The sequence below is a fragment of the Plecotus auritus genome (genome assembly GCF_963455305.1).
Source record: "Plecotus auritus genome assembly, chromosome: 5".
NCBI classification, from domain to species: domain Eukaryota; kingdom Metazoa; phylum Chordata; class Mammalia; order Chiroptera; family Vespertilionidae; genus Plecotus; species Plecotus auritus.
Genome location: NC_137776.1, coordinates 141,569,773 through 141,588,806, shown reverse-complemented (window position 1 = coordinate 141,588,806; position 19,034 = coordinate 141,569,773). Strand labels below are relative to the sequence as shown.

The 19,034-nt window shown below is 44.5% G+C and overlaps 1 protein-coding gene across 8 annotated transcripts in view; it reads left to right on the top strand.

Moving 5' to 3' along the window:
- Nucleotides 1-19,034, top strand: part of TRPM3 (transient receptor potential cation channel subfamily M member 3) — a 711,013-nt gene that overhangs the window by 550,881 nt on the left and 141,098 nt on the right. For all 8 annotated transcript variants that reach the window (XM_080667736.1, XM_080667735.1, XM_080667742.1 and 5 more), the window contains one exon: nucleotides 1,148-1,271. In XM_080667736.1, coding sequence (XP_080523862.1) covers nucleotides 1,148-1,271 — 124 coding nt within the window. The remainder of the gene's footprint in view (nucleotides 1-1,147; nucleotides 1,272-19,034) is intronic.

Genomic DNA, 19,034 nt, shown 5'->3' with positions numbered 1-19,034 from the left:
TGTGCAGGAGGCAGCCAATTGATATTTCTTTCCCTCTCACTTTCTTTCCAAAACAAAAAAATTTCAAAGGCAGTGTGGTGTCGTGGAAAGAGCACTAGACAAGGATTCAGAAGACCTAGGTTCTGGTTCTGGCTCTGCCATGTATTTGCTGAGTGACCTTAAGCATCTGGCTCTCTGTGAATAAAATGTCCTTCCCTTTTAAATTGTATAAATATTTGGCTATACAGTTCTTGTAAGCATCAAATGAGATAATTATATTTTACTGTTGTACATAGGAATTGCTGATACTTCAATTATAAAAAAGTTGTAAACTTTAAAATGCTAGGCAAATTGTGATCATTTTGTCACTAGTTCTTAAGAACAGTTTTATCTTCCTCATTTCGGACAGTATCTGTTAACAATAAAGTGAATTTTTATTCCCTGCCATTTGATGGCTGGTAGAAATAGCCCATTTCTCATCAGGCTAGTAAAAGTAGTTAAAGTTAGTTATGATTGGTCCATGTTTAAGAGATCATAGAGGATTGATTGGATATGATGCACTTCCCTGCTTGCCTTAATTCTCCAGTCTTTTAATAAAGTAGTCAATATGATATCTCCGTATGGGTCAGACCCTTGTTGACTATAACACAGCAAAATCTCGACATAAATAATGATGATGTGAATCATAGGCCAGATAAGCTACCGCCTACATGAAATAATTTAGAAAACAAAGTAAGTTCTGTTTATCCTTATTGATGCTCAAAAATCCATTACTGAGATATGACCTTTTTTTCACAATTAGAGATGAAGTTAAAATTTAAATGTTTAGATAAGCAATACAGTAAAATTTTACCAAGATGCTAATTATTAATTGAAAGCATTTTTTAATTACAACACTTGAGGATGAGGGTATTAGACACGAACTAAATCTTCCAATACTTTGCTCTTTTAAATTCTGAGACATTAAAATGGATTTGTTTTTAAATGTACTGTGGGCTTTCTTTTAATTATCCCATTCAAAATAACTGTTGTGAGAAGCATACCGGAAGAGGAAACTCCTCTCTAAAGGAAATTGTCATAATACTTTCCTCCGTTCTATAATGTCTCTCAGCAATATGTACTGAATAGGAGCTGTGTTCACCTGTTTGGGCACTGGTTTTAATTGCAGACTTATCAATGAATCTTTGCGGGACCAGCTGCTGGTGACCATTCAGAAGACCTTCACGTATACTCGAACGCAAGCCCAGCATCTGTTCATTGTCCTCATGGAGTGCATGAAGAAGAAGGAACTGGTATGTAAGCAGTGACTCGTGAGTGGCAGAGCCCTCTCCACAGTCCCTCTGTCTGTTTCACTGTTTTCTTGAATCACACAGTTTCCCCCTCCCCTGAGGCCACATTGGCTTCTGTAGTTTCCTCCCCTCGGTAGCTAAGACACTGCTTTTCCTTCCCTAATTTAATGTGAGAGAGGGTTTTAGTCTCATTTCCTACTGAAGCTCACCCAAATGCTTCTGATTGCCTCAACCAAATGAGTAGACGAGATAAAACAGGTCACCTCCTGGGAAACGCTCCAGTGAATCCTCTCTGAGGTTTGGGGTTTCACTGTGCTTGGGAGTTGTGAAGCACTGATGTGCTTGTTGTCAAATAACTTAGTGACACAAGTCCAGGCTACTACCCTAATCTACACAGGTAGAAAATGGAGGTATGTACCCAAGGAATGGTGGCAATTTCTGGCGTTTCTGAAGTGTCCTCTAACAGCTACTGAAACATTTCCTACATCTGGACAAAGTGTCTTACAAAATGTGGGTTAACACAGAGACCATCTGCTGGGGTGAACAGGAATAAAAAGAGCCAACATGCAGTGTGCCAGGCAGGATGCTCCATCTTCACATGTACTAACTCCTGCGATGTTTGCCACTGTCCCAATGACAGAGGTACGGTGATTGTTTTTACCAGACAGATGAAGATTGATTAGTAAATGAGGAACTAGGGCTCAAGACCAGTGGTGGTTAATGTCTGTTGGAAATATCTTTATTCTGAAATTGTCTCACTGAGGCCATTGTAGTGAACCCACCCACTCAGGGTAGATTCTCTGAAAGCCTGGGCAGGCAGGGGCTATTCTCAAAGGGCACTGGAGCCCACCAGCTCACAGGGGAGGTAAGAGAGCAGTTCAAACCCAGCCAGTGGTTTCACTCAGGTTTTAGACAACCTCAAGTGTATGTGCGAATCCTGGAAGGATTGCCTCTGGGGACACTTGGGGAGCACTTTATCTCCAGAGGGGCACCGGGCCAGACCCTAAAAGGCTCAACCACCGGGGGATAGATAGGGTGGAGAGGAGCCGGCGCTAACTGCCTTCATCCAGTTCTGCCTCTAGACTGTGAGCTCCTCGAGGCCTAGGCTGGAACTGTCTGCTTCACCATGGTGTCCCTATACATGTCCCCGCCGCACAGAGAAGCCAGCGTGCAGATGGGGTTCACCGTCATGACCGCTGAGCCTCTATCCACCCGGGGTGTGTCCCTGGCATTCTCCCACCTAGAAGGCACTTAGCTCACAGCTGTTCAGCTCACTGCTTCCTCTGCCCCCTCAGAGACACAAGCAACCCTGAGCTTCCACAGGCTACACTGTGGATTTTCTCCTGACTGAGCACCAATGATTTCCCAGTGCTGACTGTGGAATTTTATCAGAACTATATATTTCAGCAGTCCTGCAAATTTCCTAGAAAAGCATTAGGATTAAAATTCTAGGAACCAGTTGGAAGTCATAAAACAAAATGAGGCTGAATGTGCTTCTCTGGGTATTTCATAGGACTGTCCCCTGGGATTCTGCCTGAGAATCGTCATGTCACTTAAACATGGCTCCTACAGAAAAGGCCTTTTAATGTGAGATCTTTATTGCAAGATATATGGGGTACCCCTAGCTGTCGGGTAGAGCAATGTGATCTTAAGAAGAAATGAATTGTCCTTATCTCCACATCTGGGCAGAAAGCAGTTAGAATTTTAAAATCATAAATGGAGTTACAATAATTTCAATTTTTGAGGGACAATTTATGTGCATGGACAGTCTAGGTCAGTGGTCGGCAAACTGCGGCTCACGAGCCACATGCGACTCGCGAGCCGCGGTTTGCCGCTCTGTTGACTAATGAGTTTGCCGACCACTGGTCTAGGTGCTTGATAAGGAGGTAGGCATTACTTTCCCTTGGAGGGAAAAGGTTACCTGAGGCTGGGTGAGGTGCAGGATGTGCACACCGCAGGCAGGAGGCGCTGCACTAGGACTGCCTTGCTCCAGAGCCCAGGTAGCTTCTACCCACCGCGCTGCACAGTGAGCACACGGAACAAGGAACATTGCATAGTGGGGTTTCTCCTCAAGTTTATCTCCTTCAAGTTTCTTTTGATTCCCTTTGCAAACTAAATGGAACATAATATTCTGAGGTCAATCTAACCATTGCCAAGTTCAGCTAAGGCAGTGGTTCTCAACCTTTCTAATGCCGCGACCGTTTAATACAGTTCCTCATGTTGTGGTGACCCCCAACCATAAAATTATTTTCGTTGCTACTTCATAACTGTAATTTTGCTACTGTTATGAATTGTAATGTAACTATCTGTGTTTTCCGATGGTCTTATGCGACCCTGCTAGTGGTTCTCAACCTGTGGGACTTAGCTCAGGTAGAGCCTAAGACCATGGGAAAACACAGATATTTACATTACGATTCATTAACAGTAGCAAAATTACAGTTATGAAGTAGCAACGAAAATAATTTTATGGTTGGGTGTCACCACAACATGAGTAACAGTATTAAAGGGTCGAGGCATTAGAAAGGTTGAGAACCACTGAGCTAAGGGATTTGTTTCTGGAGCAAATCTGATATCTCTCTCATCCCAGCATCCTAGTAACATGTAATGAAGAACTGCACTATGAATGTATATGTAGCTGGTGAGACACGGGCCTCTGAGCCATGTGGCCTCGTGGAAAATATGCATCAATGAGTGTTTTGTGTGAATGCTTTCTATTCCATATCGTTCTTGACAAAATTTACTTATCTGCTTATTTCCCACTTTGGGTCAAAACAAATTCTCAAAACCTGTCGCCTTCTGAGAACATATATCCCCCCTAGAAACCAACCTGTGAACTAAATCCCATCATTGTTATCAAGGAAAAAATAAAATTCAAAGAGATTAAAACTATCCACAGCAGCATATTAATTAGGGGGGCAAATGGAAGGGATAAGGAAGAAATGGGTAGAGAGACACTCTTCTTCCCTCCCCAGAGTTACTTTCTCATGGATTCAATGATACGTACCATGTTTCCCCGAAAATAAGACAGTGTCTTATATTAATTTTTGCCCCCAAAGACACGCTAGGTCTTATTTTCAGGGGATGTCTTATTTTTTCATGAAGAAGAATACGGTACACATTTATTGTTAAATGAAAATAAAGGAAATTTATTACCTGTATACGGTACGGTAGTACGGTAGTTGTCAACACAAACCAGACGAACTGTGAATCCTACAGTATCAAGAATTTACTCATTTATTCAATGACAATCATGTCATCATCTTCTGGAACATCATCATAACCATCCAATTCCTGAATTTCCTGGTGAATTTCTTGTGACTCCATTTCTTTCAGAATCAGTGGACCAAATCTCTCATGTTTAGCAAATAGCACTGTCTTTAAATGAGTACTTTTTGTCAAGGTAGCCTGCTCGCAGTGCATTTGCAATGCAACTGTCAGTGATTTTCTCCCATGAATTCTTCACCCAAGTCACAACTTCTTGCAGTTTAGGTTTCACAAAGTTTCCACGCTAATTTCTCTCCATTCTATTTTCAATGTAGTCATTAATTTCCATGCGCAAATTGTCTTTGAATGGCTTGTTTATTGCAATATCAAGAGTCTGGAGATAGGCTGTCATTCCTGCGGGAATCATTATCTGATCTATTTTTCTTTCGTGAAGAAATGTCTTCATGTCTTTAGCGCGGTGAGTGCTGGCTGCATCCCAGACTAGCAGACCTCTTTGGCTCCCTCGCATAACAAGCGGCAGCATTAAATCGACCCACTTCCTTATAACTGCTTGTGTGGCCCAGGCTTTTTCAGTTTCAAGAATAAAAACGCCCAAAACACGTTCAATCTTTTCCTTCTTGCCCTTAGAAATGATTAAAGGTGGGATTTTAGTGCCATCCAGACGAATTGCCAAAATACAGGAAACACGTGCACTTTCGTAAGCAGTGGAGGGAATGTACGCTAAGGAGGCACCCCGCTGTTCAATTGTTGTTTGAGATGATTGGCCCATAAACACTGCAGTTTCATCCATAGCAATCATGTTGGAAAGATTGTATTTAGAGAAGTCAGCATCATCAATAAAGGACTTGAATGCAAGTGCTCGCTTAATAACTTGAGTATCTTCCAACCTAAACAATGTTGTAGATCTTCTTAAAGACAGTTCACTTTGCTGAAGGAAATTATCCAGCCAGTGTTGTGATGCTTTGAAGTCTTTGGGGGCTATGTCAAACTGTGGTGCCATTGCAAGGGAAAATTCTTGAATCTGAGCCCTATTCACAACCAAAGCCTTTGCTCTCCTGTCAACAACCCATTCACAGATCAGGTCTTCCAGCTCGGAAAATAATGGTTGCCGACCTGATCCACACTTGCGCTTTTTAGCATTTCCCTTGTCCACTTGTTCAATGAGGTTACCATACTCTGCTCGCCATTCTCGAACCAATCGGATACTCAACATCTTCTCTTTGCAGAAAGCAGTAAGATTTTGGCCCCAAGAGTCTTCCACGATTCCTTTCTTGTACTCCACGGAGTAGCTTTTTCTTTTTGCGCTCATTTCTAGGGGTAAAAAAAAAGGAATTGGGGTATCAAGGTGGGGGGAGGGGGATCACTCAAAATGATACAGGGGGGATCAGAGGGGGGAATCATAATGGCACAGGAGAATCAGAGGGGGGATTACCATTTTAGTAACCCCTTTTGATCCTCCTGTGTCATTTTGATTGCCCCCTCTGATCCTCCTGTGTCATTTTAAGTGATCCCCCTCCCCCCACCCCTGTGCCACTGAACACCTTCACCAGACATCCCCCCTACCCCTTTATCAGACATTTACCCCCTGGGGCCTGCCTGGGGACTGTCACTGGGCTTGCTGGGGCCTGGATCTGGGCTGGAGCAGGGTCTGCCACTGACTGAGAACCTTCAGTCATCATGAAGGCAGCCGCGAGCATCAGGTAGTGTCACCAGAGACAGACCAGCACTCACCACCTTCGCCACGTCCCGTCCGCTCTAATCCTCCTGTTCTTCTACACGCATCTGGGAAAGTCTCCTCTCTCCCGCCCCGCACTCACCGCTCACTCCGACCTCTGCTCCGCCTCCACACAGCAGTGACGTCAGGACTCTGCGTAACATCACTGGTTGCTAAACGCCAGTCGGGGTGGCCCTAGCGACCAGTTTACGGTAAATTAATTTTCATTCTGAGACAGAGCCTGGGGCCTTATTTTCGGGGGATGCCTTATATTTCACTCAGAAGGAAACCTGTAAGTAGGTCTTATTTTCGGAGGATGTTTTATTTTCGGGAAAACACGGTATTAGACTCTCTAGATTCACTATTTCCTCACCTTTTCTCTTACAGTTCATTTTGTCCTTCCATTGCTAATTCCTCTTCTTTCTCTCTATTCTATAAACAGATATTCATCAAATATCAATGTTGGCTCTTTCCTTTTTCATTCACTATTCTGACTTCAGTTATCATTTTGAGAAAACTCTCAAATGCAAATAACTAGCCTTGTCTTCCTCCAAGCTCCTGCATTTCTGAATTCCACACACATCAAGTTTAGAACACTGTTCTCTCCAACACAATGTCTGTAAAGAAATAGAAATGTCCTTTGCAGTAGATGCTGGATTGTACCTAGCTACTTTTAGGTTTATTTGACTATCATCTTAACATTAATAAAGTCCAAACATTTTAAATGAGAAAGTGGAAAGAGAATACATAAAAAGTATTGCTCCATTAAAAATGTTTTCCTTATTAGTTCTCAATTCATAGTGGGTTACAGATTCAGTTTTGGAAGTTCTGAAACTCTTTTAGATGATTAGATTATCACCGTTCCAAGAATAAGGATGCTGCAGGCTTTGGAGTCAGTTTAATACGTAACAATGGACAAGTTATTGGATCTCTGGAGGCCTTTGTTTTGTCTTCCAGAAAGTTGACAAGTAATTGTATTTATATTATTGGGTTAATTATAAGAATTAAATGAGTTAACATATGCAAAGAACATAGAAAGCACTCAATAAATACTTTTATTTTAACAATGATGATGATGATGTCTATGTAGCATCTTATATTTAACAAAGATTATTTTATGTCATCTTATTTGATACCACAACCAGCCTTACTAACATCAGTATTAGTATCACTATTTTATAGAAGAAAATCAAGACTCAAAGACTTAAGTGACAAACCCATGGTCACGTGGCTAGTTAGTAGAAACCCCGTAACTTGAACCAAGAGCATCTTTCTGCAAGTCCTGGGTTCTTTTTTCCATATTTCAGCTGATTCCAAACATTAGGTATGACCAAGTTTAAAAGGATTTTGTAGAAGCCCATTTTCTCTCTTAATCCTGGAGTAATCTGAACAAGTATTCATTAGACTCTGAGATTCCTGGAGAAAAAAAAAAGAATACATTATTGGTTGCTTTTCCTGGAATGCCCTCTGCCCCAATGTAGCAGTCATTATGTTTCTGCAAGGACAGTGTAAGCACAATGTCCAGGTCACTTAATATTTCTACATCAAGGGCAAACTAATCCTTCCAGCATAATATTTAACTAGGCTAACTAGAAGCCCAAAATTAGACATCAACTCATGCCCTCACAAAATAATCATTGAAATAATAAAGGAATTTAAAAGAAATGTCATTTATACAATTGCTTGCCATGACAGCTAATAATAACACCTTTCATTTTACGACTAGAGGCCCGATGTATGAAATTGGTGCAAAGTAGGCCTTCGCAGCCGCAGCAGCTGCCTCAATTCCTCCCTCGCAGCCACAATGGCTGCCTCAATCCTGAGGCTGCAGGATCCAGAGGGCCATTCAGTCCATTTGCATATTATGCTTTTATTATTATAGATGTACTAGAGGCCTGGTGCATGAATTCACGTACGGATGGGGTCCCTCAGCCTGACTGGCGATCAGGCTGATTGGGGCTGTCTCACCCAGTCTCGATTGGGGCCAGCTGGCCAGGTGAAGGGACCGTGGGAGGTTGGCTGTCCATAGGAGGTTGGCTGTGGGAGTGCACTGACCACCAGGTGGCAGCTCCTGCATTGAGTGTCTGCCCTCTGGTGGTCAGTGCACATCATAGCTACTGGCCGGTCATCTGGTCGTCCGGTCATAATGGTTGCTTAGGCTTTTATATATACTTAGTGGCCAGATTATTATGACCACCCCATCAGTACTTCGTTGGGCCACCTTTTGCCTTCAATACTGCGGCAATTCTTCTTGGCATTGATTCCATGAGATGTTGAAAGGTGATGCGAGGAATCTGACACCATGGCTAATGAACAGCACTGTCCAGTTCTGTGAGATTTGATGGTTGTGGAACCAGCTGCCTGATGGCTCTTTTAACTTTGTCCCACAAATTCTCAATTGGATTGAGATCTGGTGATTGTGGGGGCCACCTAAGCAAGGTAAAGTCTCCCTCATGTTCTTGAAACCACTCCTGCACAATACGAGCACCGTGGCATGGCGCATTGTCTTGTTGGAAGAAGCCATCTTCATTGGGATACGCCATCAACATGATAGGATGAACTTTATCAGCCACAATACTTAGGTATGTTGTGCTATTCAGACGTTGTTCCACACAAATTAAAGGGCCCAAATCATGCCAGGAAAACATGCACCAAACCATAACACTGTCCCCACCAGCTTGAAGGGTTGTACTCATGCATGTGAGGTGCATGCTTTCATGCTGTTTCCGTGAAATTCTCACTCTGCCATCTGCATGATGCAACTGGAAACATGATTTATCGGACCACATGACTTTTTTCCAATGCTCGACTATCCAATCCTTGTGTTCCTGTGCCAATTAGAGACATTTTATCTTGGTAACTGCAGACAGCAAAGGTGTTCGAACAGGCCTTCAGCTTCCATATCCCATTCGATGCAGTGTATGGCTAATTTGCCTACAAACATCAGGTGGTCATAATAATCTGGCCACTCAGTGCATATAGATAAGGCATTATAACTCCTTATATGGACAGAGTTCATTCCTTGTGCCACTTGAGCTGCAAACAATGGGGCAAGAATTACATCTGTTTTTCTGCTAACCAGAAAAAATTAAACAAATTGGAGAAGACTAGAGAACTATACAGAAAATGCCCATTTGATTTTCAACTTCACTATCCAGATGTCAGATTCTCTTTCAGGATCAACAAAATGCCATAAAATTTTAATGCCCCTGACCTTTTTCAGCCGTAACCAGTAGATTAGAGACAATAGAAAAACATAGAAAGTACTGCACTCTCTTTTTGGGGGGAAAAATAAAAATAATAAAATAACCAAAATATAATAGTACACAAAAACAAGCATAATATTGTATTCACTTTAAGAGCTTACTTATTATATAATTTACATGACAATTATTTTGTGTTCCAACTCTAGAAAGATATTCCTACATACTGGGCTGATTCCATGCTGTATTCCCACTCTGCCTCTTGAATCCATGGCCTTACAATGACCATCTAAACCATTGGTCTTTGCTTGGTCTCACAGCCCCCATCCTCTCCATTGTAACTAACCAACAACTGCTGCATGACTCCTTTTAAGGAGCAACTCTCATAATGAAACCCCTATTACCCTCACTAGTGTTTCCCAAAGTGAAAAATACTGATTGCAAATGAGATCATTTTAGGTGAAATGCAAATTAATATTTTTAAGAGGTGTTTTTTATTTTCATCTATCCTATATAATCCTATATAATAAAAGAGTAATATGCAAATTAACCATCACTCTGCTACACCCACAAGCCACACCCACCAGCCAATCAGGAGCGAATATGCAAATAAACCCAACCAAGATGGCTACGGCCACAGATAGCAGGAGGGAGGCTTGGGTTTCCCCGGCAATGGAGGAAGCCAAGCTTTCAGCCTGCCCTTGCCTGCCTAGGCCTCCACTCAAGGGTACAAAGTTTCAATGATAGAAGATACATAAATCCAAACAGAAATGGCAGCAGCCACGGAGCTGGAAAGAGCAGGAGGCTAGGGTTGCCCCTGGTGATGGAGGAAGCCAAGCTTTCTGCACACCCTGGCTGGCCCAGGCCTCCGCTTAAGGCTACAAAGTTTCAATTATAGAAGATACATAAATCCCCCCCAAAATGGCTGCTGCCACAGAGCAAGCAGAAGGCTTGGCTCCGCTCCAGGCTACAAAGTTTCAGTTGTAGAACATAAACCCCAGATACTAGGGCCTCCACTTGGGTCACCAGGGGGCATGGCCGGCCTGCAAACCACCACAGGCCCCTCGCCCAGGCCGCCTCACGCCCCAAGGAAACCCCCACCCTGATCCGGGACACCCTTCAGGGCAAACCAGCTGGCCCCCACCGTGCACCAGGCCTCTATCCTATCTAATAAAAGGGTAATATGCAGATTGACCATCACTCCAACACACAAGATGGCTGCCCCATATGGTCAAAGATCCTGTCCCCATGTGGACACAAGATGGCCACCACAAGATGGCCAGCAAAGGAGGGAAGTTGGGAGGGACCAGGCCTGCAAGGGAGGGTAGTTGGGGGCGATCAAGCCAGCAGGGGAGGACAGTTGGGAGGGACCCAGGCCTGCAGGGGAGAGCAGTTGGGGGGAACCAGGCCTGCAGGGCAGGGCAGTTAGGGGTGACCAGGCCGACAGAGGAGGGAAGTTTGGGGCGACCAGGCCTGCAGGAAAGGGCAGTTGAGAGGGACCCAGGCCTGCAGGGGAGAAGAGTTGAGGGGGGACCAGGCCTGCAGGGGAGGGCAGTTAGGGGTGACCAGGCCTGCAGGGGAGGGCAGTTAGGGGCAAACAGGCTGGCAGGGGAGCAGTTAGGCATCAATCAGGCTGTCAGGGGAGTGGTTAGGGGGTGATCAGGCTGGCAGGCAGAAGCGGTTAGGGGCAATCAGGAAGGCAAGCAGGTGAGCAGTTGGGAGCCAGCAGTCCTGGATTGTGAGAGGATGTCCAACTGCCCGTGGGACCCTCGAGGGGTCCCAGATTGGGGAGGGTGCAGGCTGGGCTGAGGGACACCCCCCTCCCCATGCACGAATTTCATGCACCAGGCCTCTAGTATATATATAAAAGCCCAGGAACTGGAACGGCGGAACGACCAGAACAATTGGTGGCTAAGATGCACACTGTGGCAGCCAACCAGCCGGATCCGGGCCCCGATCAGCCTCCCCACCCCAGCAATCCCGGCCCCTCATCAGCCCCAAAACCGCAATCAGGGGTGGTGCCGGCCAGCCAATCGCCTGTGGCCCCTCCCCCGCACTGGCCCGGTCCAATGGGCTCCCATCGGGGCAGGCCAGCTGGTTCCCACCCGTGCCTCTAGTATATATATAAAATAAATAATTATAATAACATAAAACCATGGGTATTAAACCTAAATAAATACAAATTTTAAAGGAAATTCATTTGAAGAAAAAATGTAATTGTAGTGTTGGTATATAAATATAGCAAAAAGATGAAGATTGTACAAAAATGGCCTTCAGAATTAAGTTTTAGTTCCTCGGCCTGGCATTAGAGACCCTCCGTGATCCAGATCTAGCCTGCCTTTCCAGGCACAGTTACTAGGACTACTAATCTTATCTTACACTCTAGTCTAACCAAATCTAATTTTCCTTGAGGAAAAATCTATGCCTCATATTTTTCTTTATTTTGTGCAAGCTCTTGAATCCTTTCTCAAATGTTAAATGCACTGGAATTGAATCTCCACCTCTGTCCTACAGCCTATTCCCAAATATGAATTTTTCTATTCCAAATAGGAATATTCAGGCTAGTGTTTCCCCTGGATTCCAGAGAGCACAAATTCTTAGCCTAGTGTTTGAGAACAATTAAAAGTCTTTAAAGAATTCTGCAAACCCTTAAAAATATATGCAAGATTTTGTGAGCATAAGCATATTATGGGAAGAATGCATTCAATTCTTAGATTCCCCAAGGTATGAATAACTCATAGTTAAGAACCATTGTATTAGAGGTCACTCCATGGCAGCAACTAAGTTAAACTCATAGGAGCCATATTCATTGTTTTACATTCCTTCTAGTTTTTCAGAGACACCACATCTGGATACATATTTAACTTCTCAGCAGTTTTTAAATATGCAAACCCCCCTGTTCCTCATTAGCAGTTTTTATGCAGGTAATCCATCACATGCTAAATAGTCAGTCATGTATTTCACGAAGTCATCAGCTTATGAACAGGCTATGATCCAAGGATCGATCCCAGAGTCAATTTTCTCATAAAGCAATGTAAATAATTTAGCAAAATTCTGCTTTGCTATAGAGAGCCTGCGAACAAGAAACCCAGAAATGTAGTAGGAAAGAAGAGAAAGGTTGTCATCCCTTTCTTTGGGACAGGACTGACCCTAGACAAGGTTGTTAATGTATTAACATTTGAGTAACTGCTCCCTCCTCTGCAGTGTTGCCCCCAGGAACAACCCAAAACCCTTTTTAGCATCCTAATAGGACTTCGCCCGTCTTCTTCCTCCAGTATTACCCATCTCTCACCTCCTACAATTAATTCCATGCCCTCCCTGAAGAGGAGCTGGTCTGGGAATCTGGAGGCCAGTGGTGTTATTGAATTCACATTCATGTATGTGCAACTGAAAGCTCTTTGACCTCCATGACATACTTGAACTTCCAATAGAGAACACATACTGACCCAAAGGAATTATCAATTGAGGGACTTTTAGGAAGTCTAACAACTGAAGAGGAAATACAGGTGGGAAGCGTGAGGACGGAGTCGGCTACCACTTGAGTCTTGTTTAGAAATCTCTTTCCCATGTCAACTCTCACATTCAAATTATTTCCAAGCTCTGCTTCCTACAGCATCTTCATGATGGGTAAAGGCAGGAAAAAGAGAATGCTGAACATTGCACACACTGGTCCACCCTTTCTCTGTTTTAAATGTATCTTAGTTCTCTCACCCTTTCCCAGCAATATTTCTTTGACTAAGGTTGTAAGACCAAAGTTTGAAAATCACTGCTCCAAAATAGATGTTTCCCTGCTTTCCCCCTTCCTTCACTCCTAATTCCACAAAATGTACTCAAACCTGTTCAGTTTTGTTGTGTTTTTGACCCATAGTGTTTGCAGAAGGAAGCGGGGGTTGGAGAATTGAGGTGGGCAAATAAATGAGAAGGAGCCGTCAGGGCTATTAATATGCATGAGTTATTTGTAAACCAGGTGTCTGAAACCAGGTACTGTCTGCTTTCTTTTCCATGCTAATCAATGTGTATAAAATACCTCCTATCATTTAAACTCATTTACCCACATTCCTTCTATATTCGTATTTATGTTTCTTCTTATTAGATGTGAGGCTCAGTAAATGAATACATTCATCAAATTCCAAGGTTTCAGCCAAGGCCATTAGCCCGATGTTGATTACATGTCGCCCTATATATCATTTTTCCTGTTTATTATCTCCCTTTGCAAACTCAAACCTTGCCCTGAGAAAATTATCCTAATCAGGGAAAACAAACATGCACTGCATAAAAGATTAGCGTTGCTACCATTATCTCTATCATTGCTTTTGGCCATCTTCTCCCTCAAAGGGAATGTAAATATTTTACCTGCTAATCTCCTCCTTTAAGAACTAGAGGCCTGGTGCATGAAATTCGTGCACAGAAGGGGTATGTCCCTCAGCCCAGCCTGCAACCTCTCCAATCTGGGACTACTCGTGGGATCGGGCCTAAACAGGCAGTCGGACATCCCTCTCACAATCCAGGACTGCTGGCTTCCAACTGCTCGCCTGCTTGCCTTCCTGATTGCCCCTAACTGCTTCTCCCTGCCAGCCTGATCACCCCCTAACCACTCCCCTGTCAGCCTGATTGATGCCTAACTGCTCCCCTGCCAGCCTGATTGCCTCTAACTGCCCTCCCCTGCAGGCCTGGTCACCCCTAACTGCCCTCCCCTGAAGGCCTGGTCCCTCCCAACTGCCCTCCCCTGCAGACCTGGGTCCCCCCCGAACTGCCCTTCCTTGTAGGCCCGGTTGCCCCCAACTTCCCTCCTCTGCCGGACTGGTCACCCCTAACTGTCCTCCCCTGCAGGCTTGATTGCCCCCAACTGCGCTCCCTTTCAGGCCTGGTCCCTCCCAACTGCCCTCCCCTGCTGGCCTGATCACCCACAACTGCCCTCCCTTGCAGGCCTGGTCCCTCCCAACTGCCCTCCCCTGCTGGCCATCTTGTGGCAGCCATCTTGTGTCCACATGGGGGGAGCCATCTTTGACCATATGGGGGCAGCTATCTTGTGTGTTGGAGTGATGGTCAATTTGCATATTACTCTTTTATTAGATAGAATAGAGGCCTGGTGCATGAGTGGGGGCCGACTGGTTTGCCCTGAAGGGTGTCCCGGATCAGTGTGGGGGTTCCCTTGGGGCATGGGGCAGCCTGGGCGAGGGGCCTGTGGTGGTTTGCAGGCTGGCCACACCCCCCCAGTGACCCAAGCAGAGGCCCTGGTATCTGGGATTTATTTATCTTCTATAATTGAAACTTTGTAGCCTTAAGCAGAGGCCAAGGCCAGCCAGGACTGAGGAAGCTTGGCTTCCTCCATCATCAGAGGCAACTCAAGCCTCCTGCTCTCTCCAGCTCTGTGGCTGCCGCCATTTTTGTTGGGATTAATTTATCTTCTATAATTGAAACTTTGTAGCCTTGAGTGGAGGCCTGGGCCCACCAGGGTGTGCAGAAAGCTTGGCTTCCTCCATTGCTGGGGAAACCCAAGCCTCCTGCTCGCTCTGTGGCTGGAGCCATCTTGGTTGGATTAATTTGCATACTCACTCCTGATTGGGTGGTGGGCGTGGCTTGTGGGTGTAGCAGAGTGATGGTTAATTTGCATATTACTCTTATATTAGATAGGATTATTTTACTTTTTTCCCATCTCATCTGGCCCTTTCTCTATTGTATTTTATTTGCTCTTCTGCCCAGTTCCACTATCTGTTATCAGTACACAGTTATCAGATACAAGAGCTGGTGCTCAGGCTTTATAATGGAACTGGGTTGTCATCTTCATTTCCATAATGATATGACTCACACTTTATTCACTCCTGTCATCGCATTGGCCTGTGGCGGCCACATGATTTTAGTTTTCTTCTTCTCCTGTGCCTCTTCCTTCCTTTTAATCCATAGAAATGTAGACACATAATCCATAAAAGTATAGAGGTTTGGGGTGTTAAGAAACACAGCAGTGGTTCTCAACCTTAGCTGCACATTGGAATTAACTGGGGAGCCTTGAAAACTACGGATGCCTGGATTCCAACCCCCCTAGAGATTCTGACATACTTGCCCCTAGCTGTGGTCTGAGTGGGAAAGATGTTAAAACTCTCCTGGTGGACTTCCTGATATAAGGACCTTCTTGCTTCTGCACCAGTACTTCTGATACCTTCTATTTGCTTCTGTGCCTTTGGGCCTAGAGAAGATCTGGCATAAATTGCCATAGGAGATGGGCATGATTTTTCTGGGAAAATATATTAAAATGTCATTTATGAAACTTTTCATTTTCCACAGATACTGACTGAAGCATCATTATACATTGAGAGCAGGCCTGGTTGGGGCTTGAGCAGAGAAAGAGCATAATTAAGTGAAACTGGTCCCAAATGACTTGGTTTCAAACATTGTGATCACATTCTTCTCCAAGCACTCGGTCATGACTTTTAACAAGTGATGAGAATGACTGCTGGGGCTTCACTACCACATCATGGGCTCTCTGCACATGCCAACTATGAGCCATCCTATATAAGAAAGAGCTAATATGCTAATTAGACCGAACAGTCGGATGACCTTCCAGACCACCTTCTGGATGAAGCCGGGCCTACGAGGGCTGGCCGGGGCTGCGAGGGGCTGTGAGGGCCGGCCAAGGCAGCTGGAGCTGCGAAGGCCAAGCCCCTTGCACAAATTTTGTGCATTGGGCCTCTAGTTAAATGATAAAAGACAGACAAGAGGCATCACTGAGTAGTAGAAAGAAGGGAAGAGAAGGAGGGAACAGAAGAGAAGGAGAGAAGAAAGAGTAAATTAATATCTAGGTTGCCAGTTTCTTTTTCTAATTTTATCTTCCGCAAAATAGTAAGAGAGAAATAATATTATTCCTATTTTTACAGACAAAAGGAAAAATGTGTTAAGAGAAGGTAAATTTGATTGTTACCTAGCCACCCCACGCCCCAAGGAAACCCCCACCCTGATCCGGGACACCCTTCAGGGCAAACCAGCTGGCCCCCACCCATGCACCAGGCCTCTATCCTATCTAATAAAAGAGTAATATGCAAATTGACCATCACTCTAACACACAAGATGGCTGCCCCCATTGGCCAAAGATCCTGCCCCCATGTGGACACAAGATGGCCGCCAGATTGAAGTCACTCTGCTAGTCAGTGGCATAATTGGGCTTCCTCCTACCACTCCCCCATTATCATCATCCATTAAAGAACTACTGCCCTAGTTTTGAAGGGCAGAGAACATAGACCCTCCAGTTATGAATGAAATAAAGTTCCCTAGCTGCTTCCTACCAACCTGTTCCAGTGGGAAGAGGGGGCAGTCCTAGCCAGGGGAGAGGAAAACTAGAGTTTTCAGCCATCCTGGTGGGGGCAAGCTGACTTGGGACCCAAGAAATAGAGTAGAGTTTTTCTGGCAGCATGTCAACCTCCAAGGGGACCTGGATGAGGGAAAAACAGAAATTTCACCAGCAGGTTCCAACAGGTGCTGTGAATACAAAGACTGGAGTGTAAGTCCCATCACCAGGCTCCTCAGGGAATGGGTTGGAGGACTTCTGTTATGGACCAAATGAGGAGACAGAGACTTGGTTCTCATAGGGAACAGCAAAGCATTCATTAAAACCCACCATCCTCTCATTGAACAACATGAGAAACAATCAAATACTAATGATTAGAATATTCCATATAGGCTAACCACTGCACTTAAAAAAAATGGCATCATTTTGTTTCCAGAATTGTAGAGGACAAAATGGAGAAATTTTAACCAAAGGGAGAAATCTTTTACAAGTAGCATTTTCTTGGGATTGGGATTGGGGAAGGGGGTGAAACTGCAGTCTCTAAAGAGAGATTTTCCACCAGTGCTTTCACCCTGGGTCTCTTCTTCTTGCTCCAGCACTGGTCTCTCATCTCAGTGCTCTGACCTTCTTTAAGTACTTCAAACAGCCCTGAGTCATCTTTGGTCTCAGACATTAGCTTGCATCCTTCCTTCTGCCTGAAACCCTTTCCCTCCAGTCTTCACATTGACTGGCTCTTACTCATTCTTCATTCTCAACTTGAACATTTCCTCCTCCAGAAGCCCTCCCTGACTACCCAGTATAAAGCAGTTTCCCCTTTCATCCCATTATCTATGTCCTGATGGCACTTACCACACTTTGCAATTTTCTTACTTATTATTTCTGCATGTGTTTTATGTCTGTCTGCACTTTCAGCTGGCATATCTATATTGTCCAACATGTCATACATTTCTAGATACAAAGTCGATCCTCAATTTAAATATTGCTGAATAACTGATCAAATGAAGCCTGGGTCTGCCATGTCTGATGCTGTATTTTCGCCCCACATCCTTTTTTATCACGACTATTTAGGATGAGCTTTATTTCAGACTCTCCGGTAGGCACTTTGCTTAGACTTCACTTAAGACTCAAAACAATGCTGAGTGATAGGTGTTATTTCTCCAGTTTTACAGATTAAGAAATTTGCTTTCTTGCCTAAATCAACATGATAACTGAAACGGCCAGGATTCAACAACAGATGTCTCTAATTTCAACACATTTGCTCTTTTCACTCTGTGACACTATTTCTAAGGAAAAAAGAGAGTACTGGGAGAATAGATAATCTCTCCAACAACTGAACAACTGTGCTTCTCATTTATTTTTCTTCCTCCCCTTTTATTTGTTCATTCCATCTCCCCAGGTCCCCATTTCACATTGCAAAAAAACATGCACGTTCGCCGGCAGGAAATAGGGAAAATAATCCCTGTCACAGATAGCACTTTCTGAAACGCTGAAGTCAGAAAGCCACTCTGAATGCAGGCTCTTTTTCCATGGCTCTTACGGAAATCTCCTCTCATAATACCTGTTTCAGAGCCTCAATGCAGCAGACCTCAATGCACCATTCTCAACCCTTGCACCTTCAGAGAGATGCCCCTGAATGGCTGAGAGCTCCAGAAAAAGGCCAGATAATGCCCCTACCAACATCCCCAAAACTCAGGCCGCACAAGAACTAACTTGCAAGCTCCATTATGAGTGGAAATGGGGGCAGGGTGATAGAGGAGAGGACCCCAATGTAACACGGATAGAACTTGAGATTGCCCAGACTTGTCACTGGCCTATCTGTGGCTTTAAATGCCCATGTTCTAACTCTGCCGAAGATAAAATGTTTCTCGACAACCTGATTTCCAACCAGACCTCAACCATCTGCCATCCATGAGCCATAATCTCTTTGTCTTCCTCTTTCATTGGTCCTCGGAAGCCCTCCATCCCCACTGCAGCTGTTTCATCTCCTTGGTGCGGGTGGATTCTGTCACTCTGCCAGCTTAGCAGACTTGGTAGCTTTCTCAGCCCCAACAGGGTAAGCCAGAGGGCTCAGAGAGAATTTTCTAAACCTCCTCACAACATGCCCACACACTCCCAGACCCCCTGTGGGCACGGGCACACAGAGGGCGGGAAGCAGAGCAGATGCCAGGCACACAGCACACCTCGTACACAAATAAACACGGGCATAAGCAGCCAAAGCTCACGGCAGAAAAATCCAAGTAGGAAATGCATCTCTTTTGAAATTCAAATCATCACACATGCCACCAAATTGTAAGCATTGAACAGAAGTCCAAGAACTGCCAGTGGCATCCGTGAGGTGGGCTCCA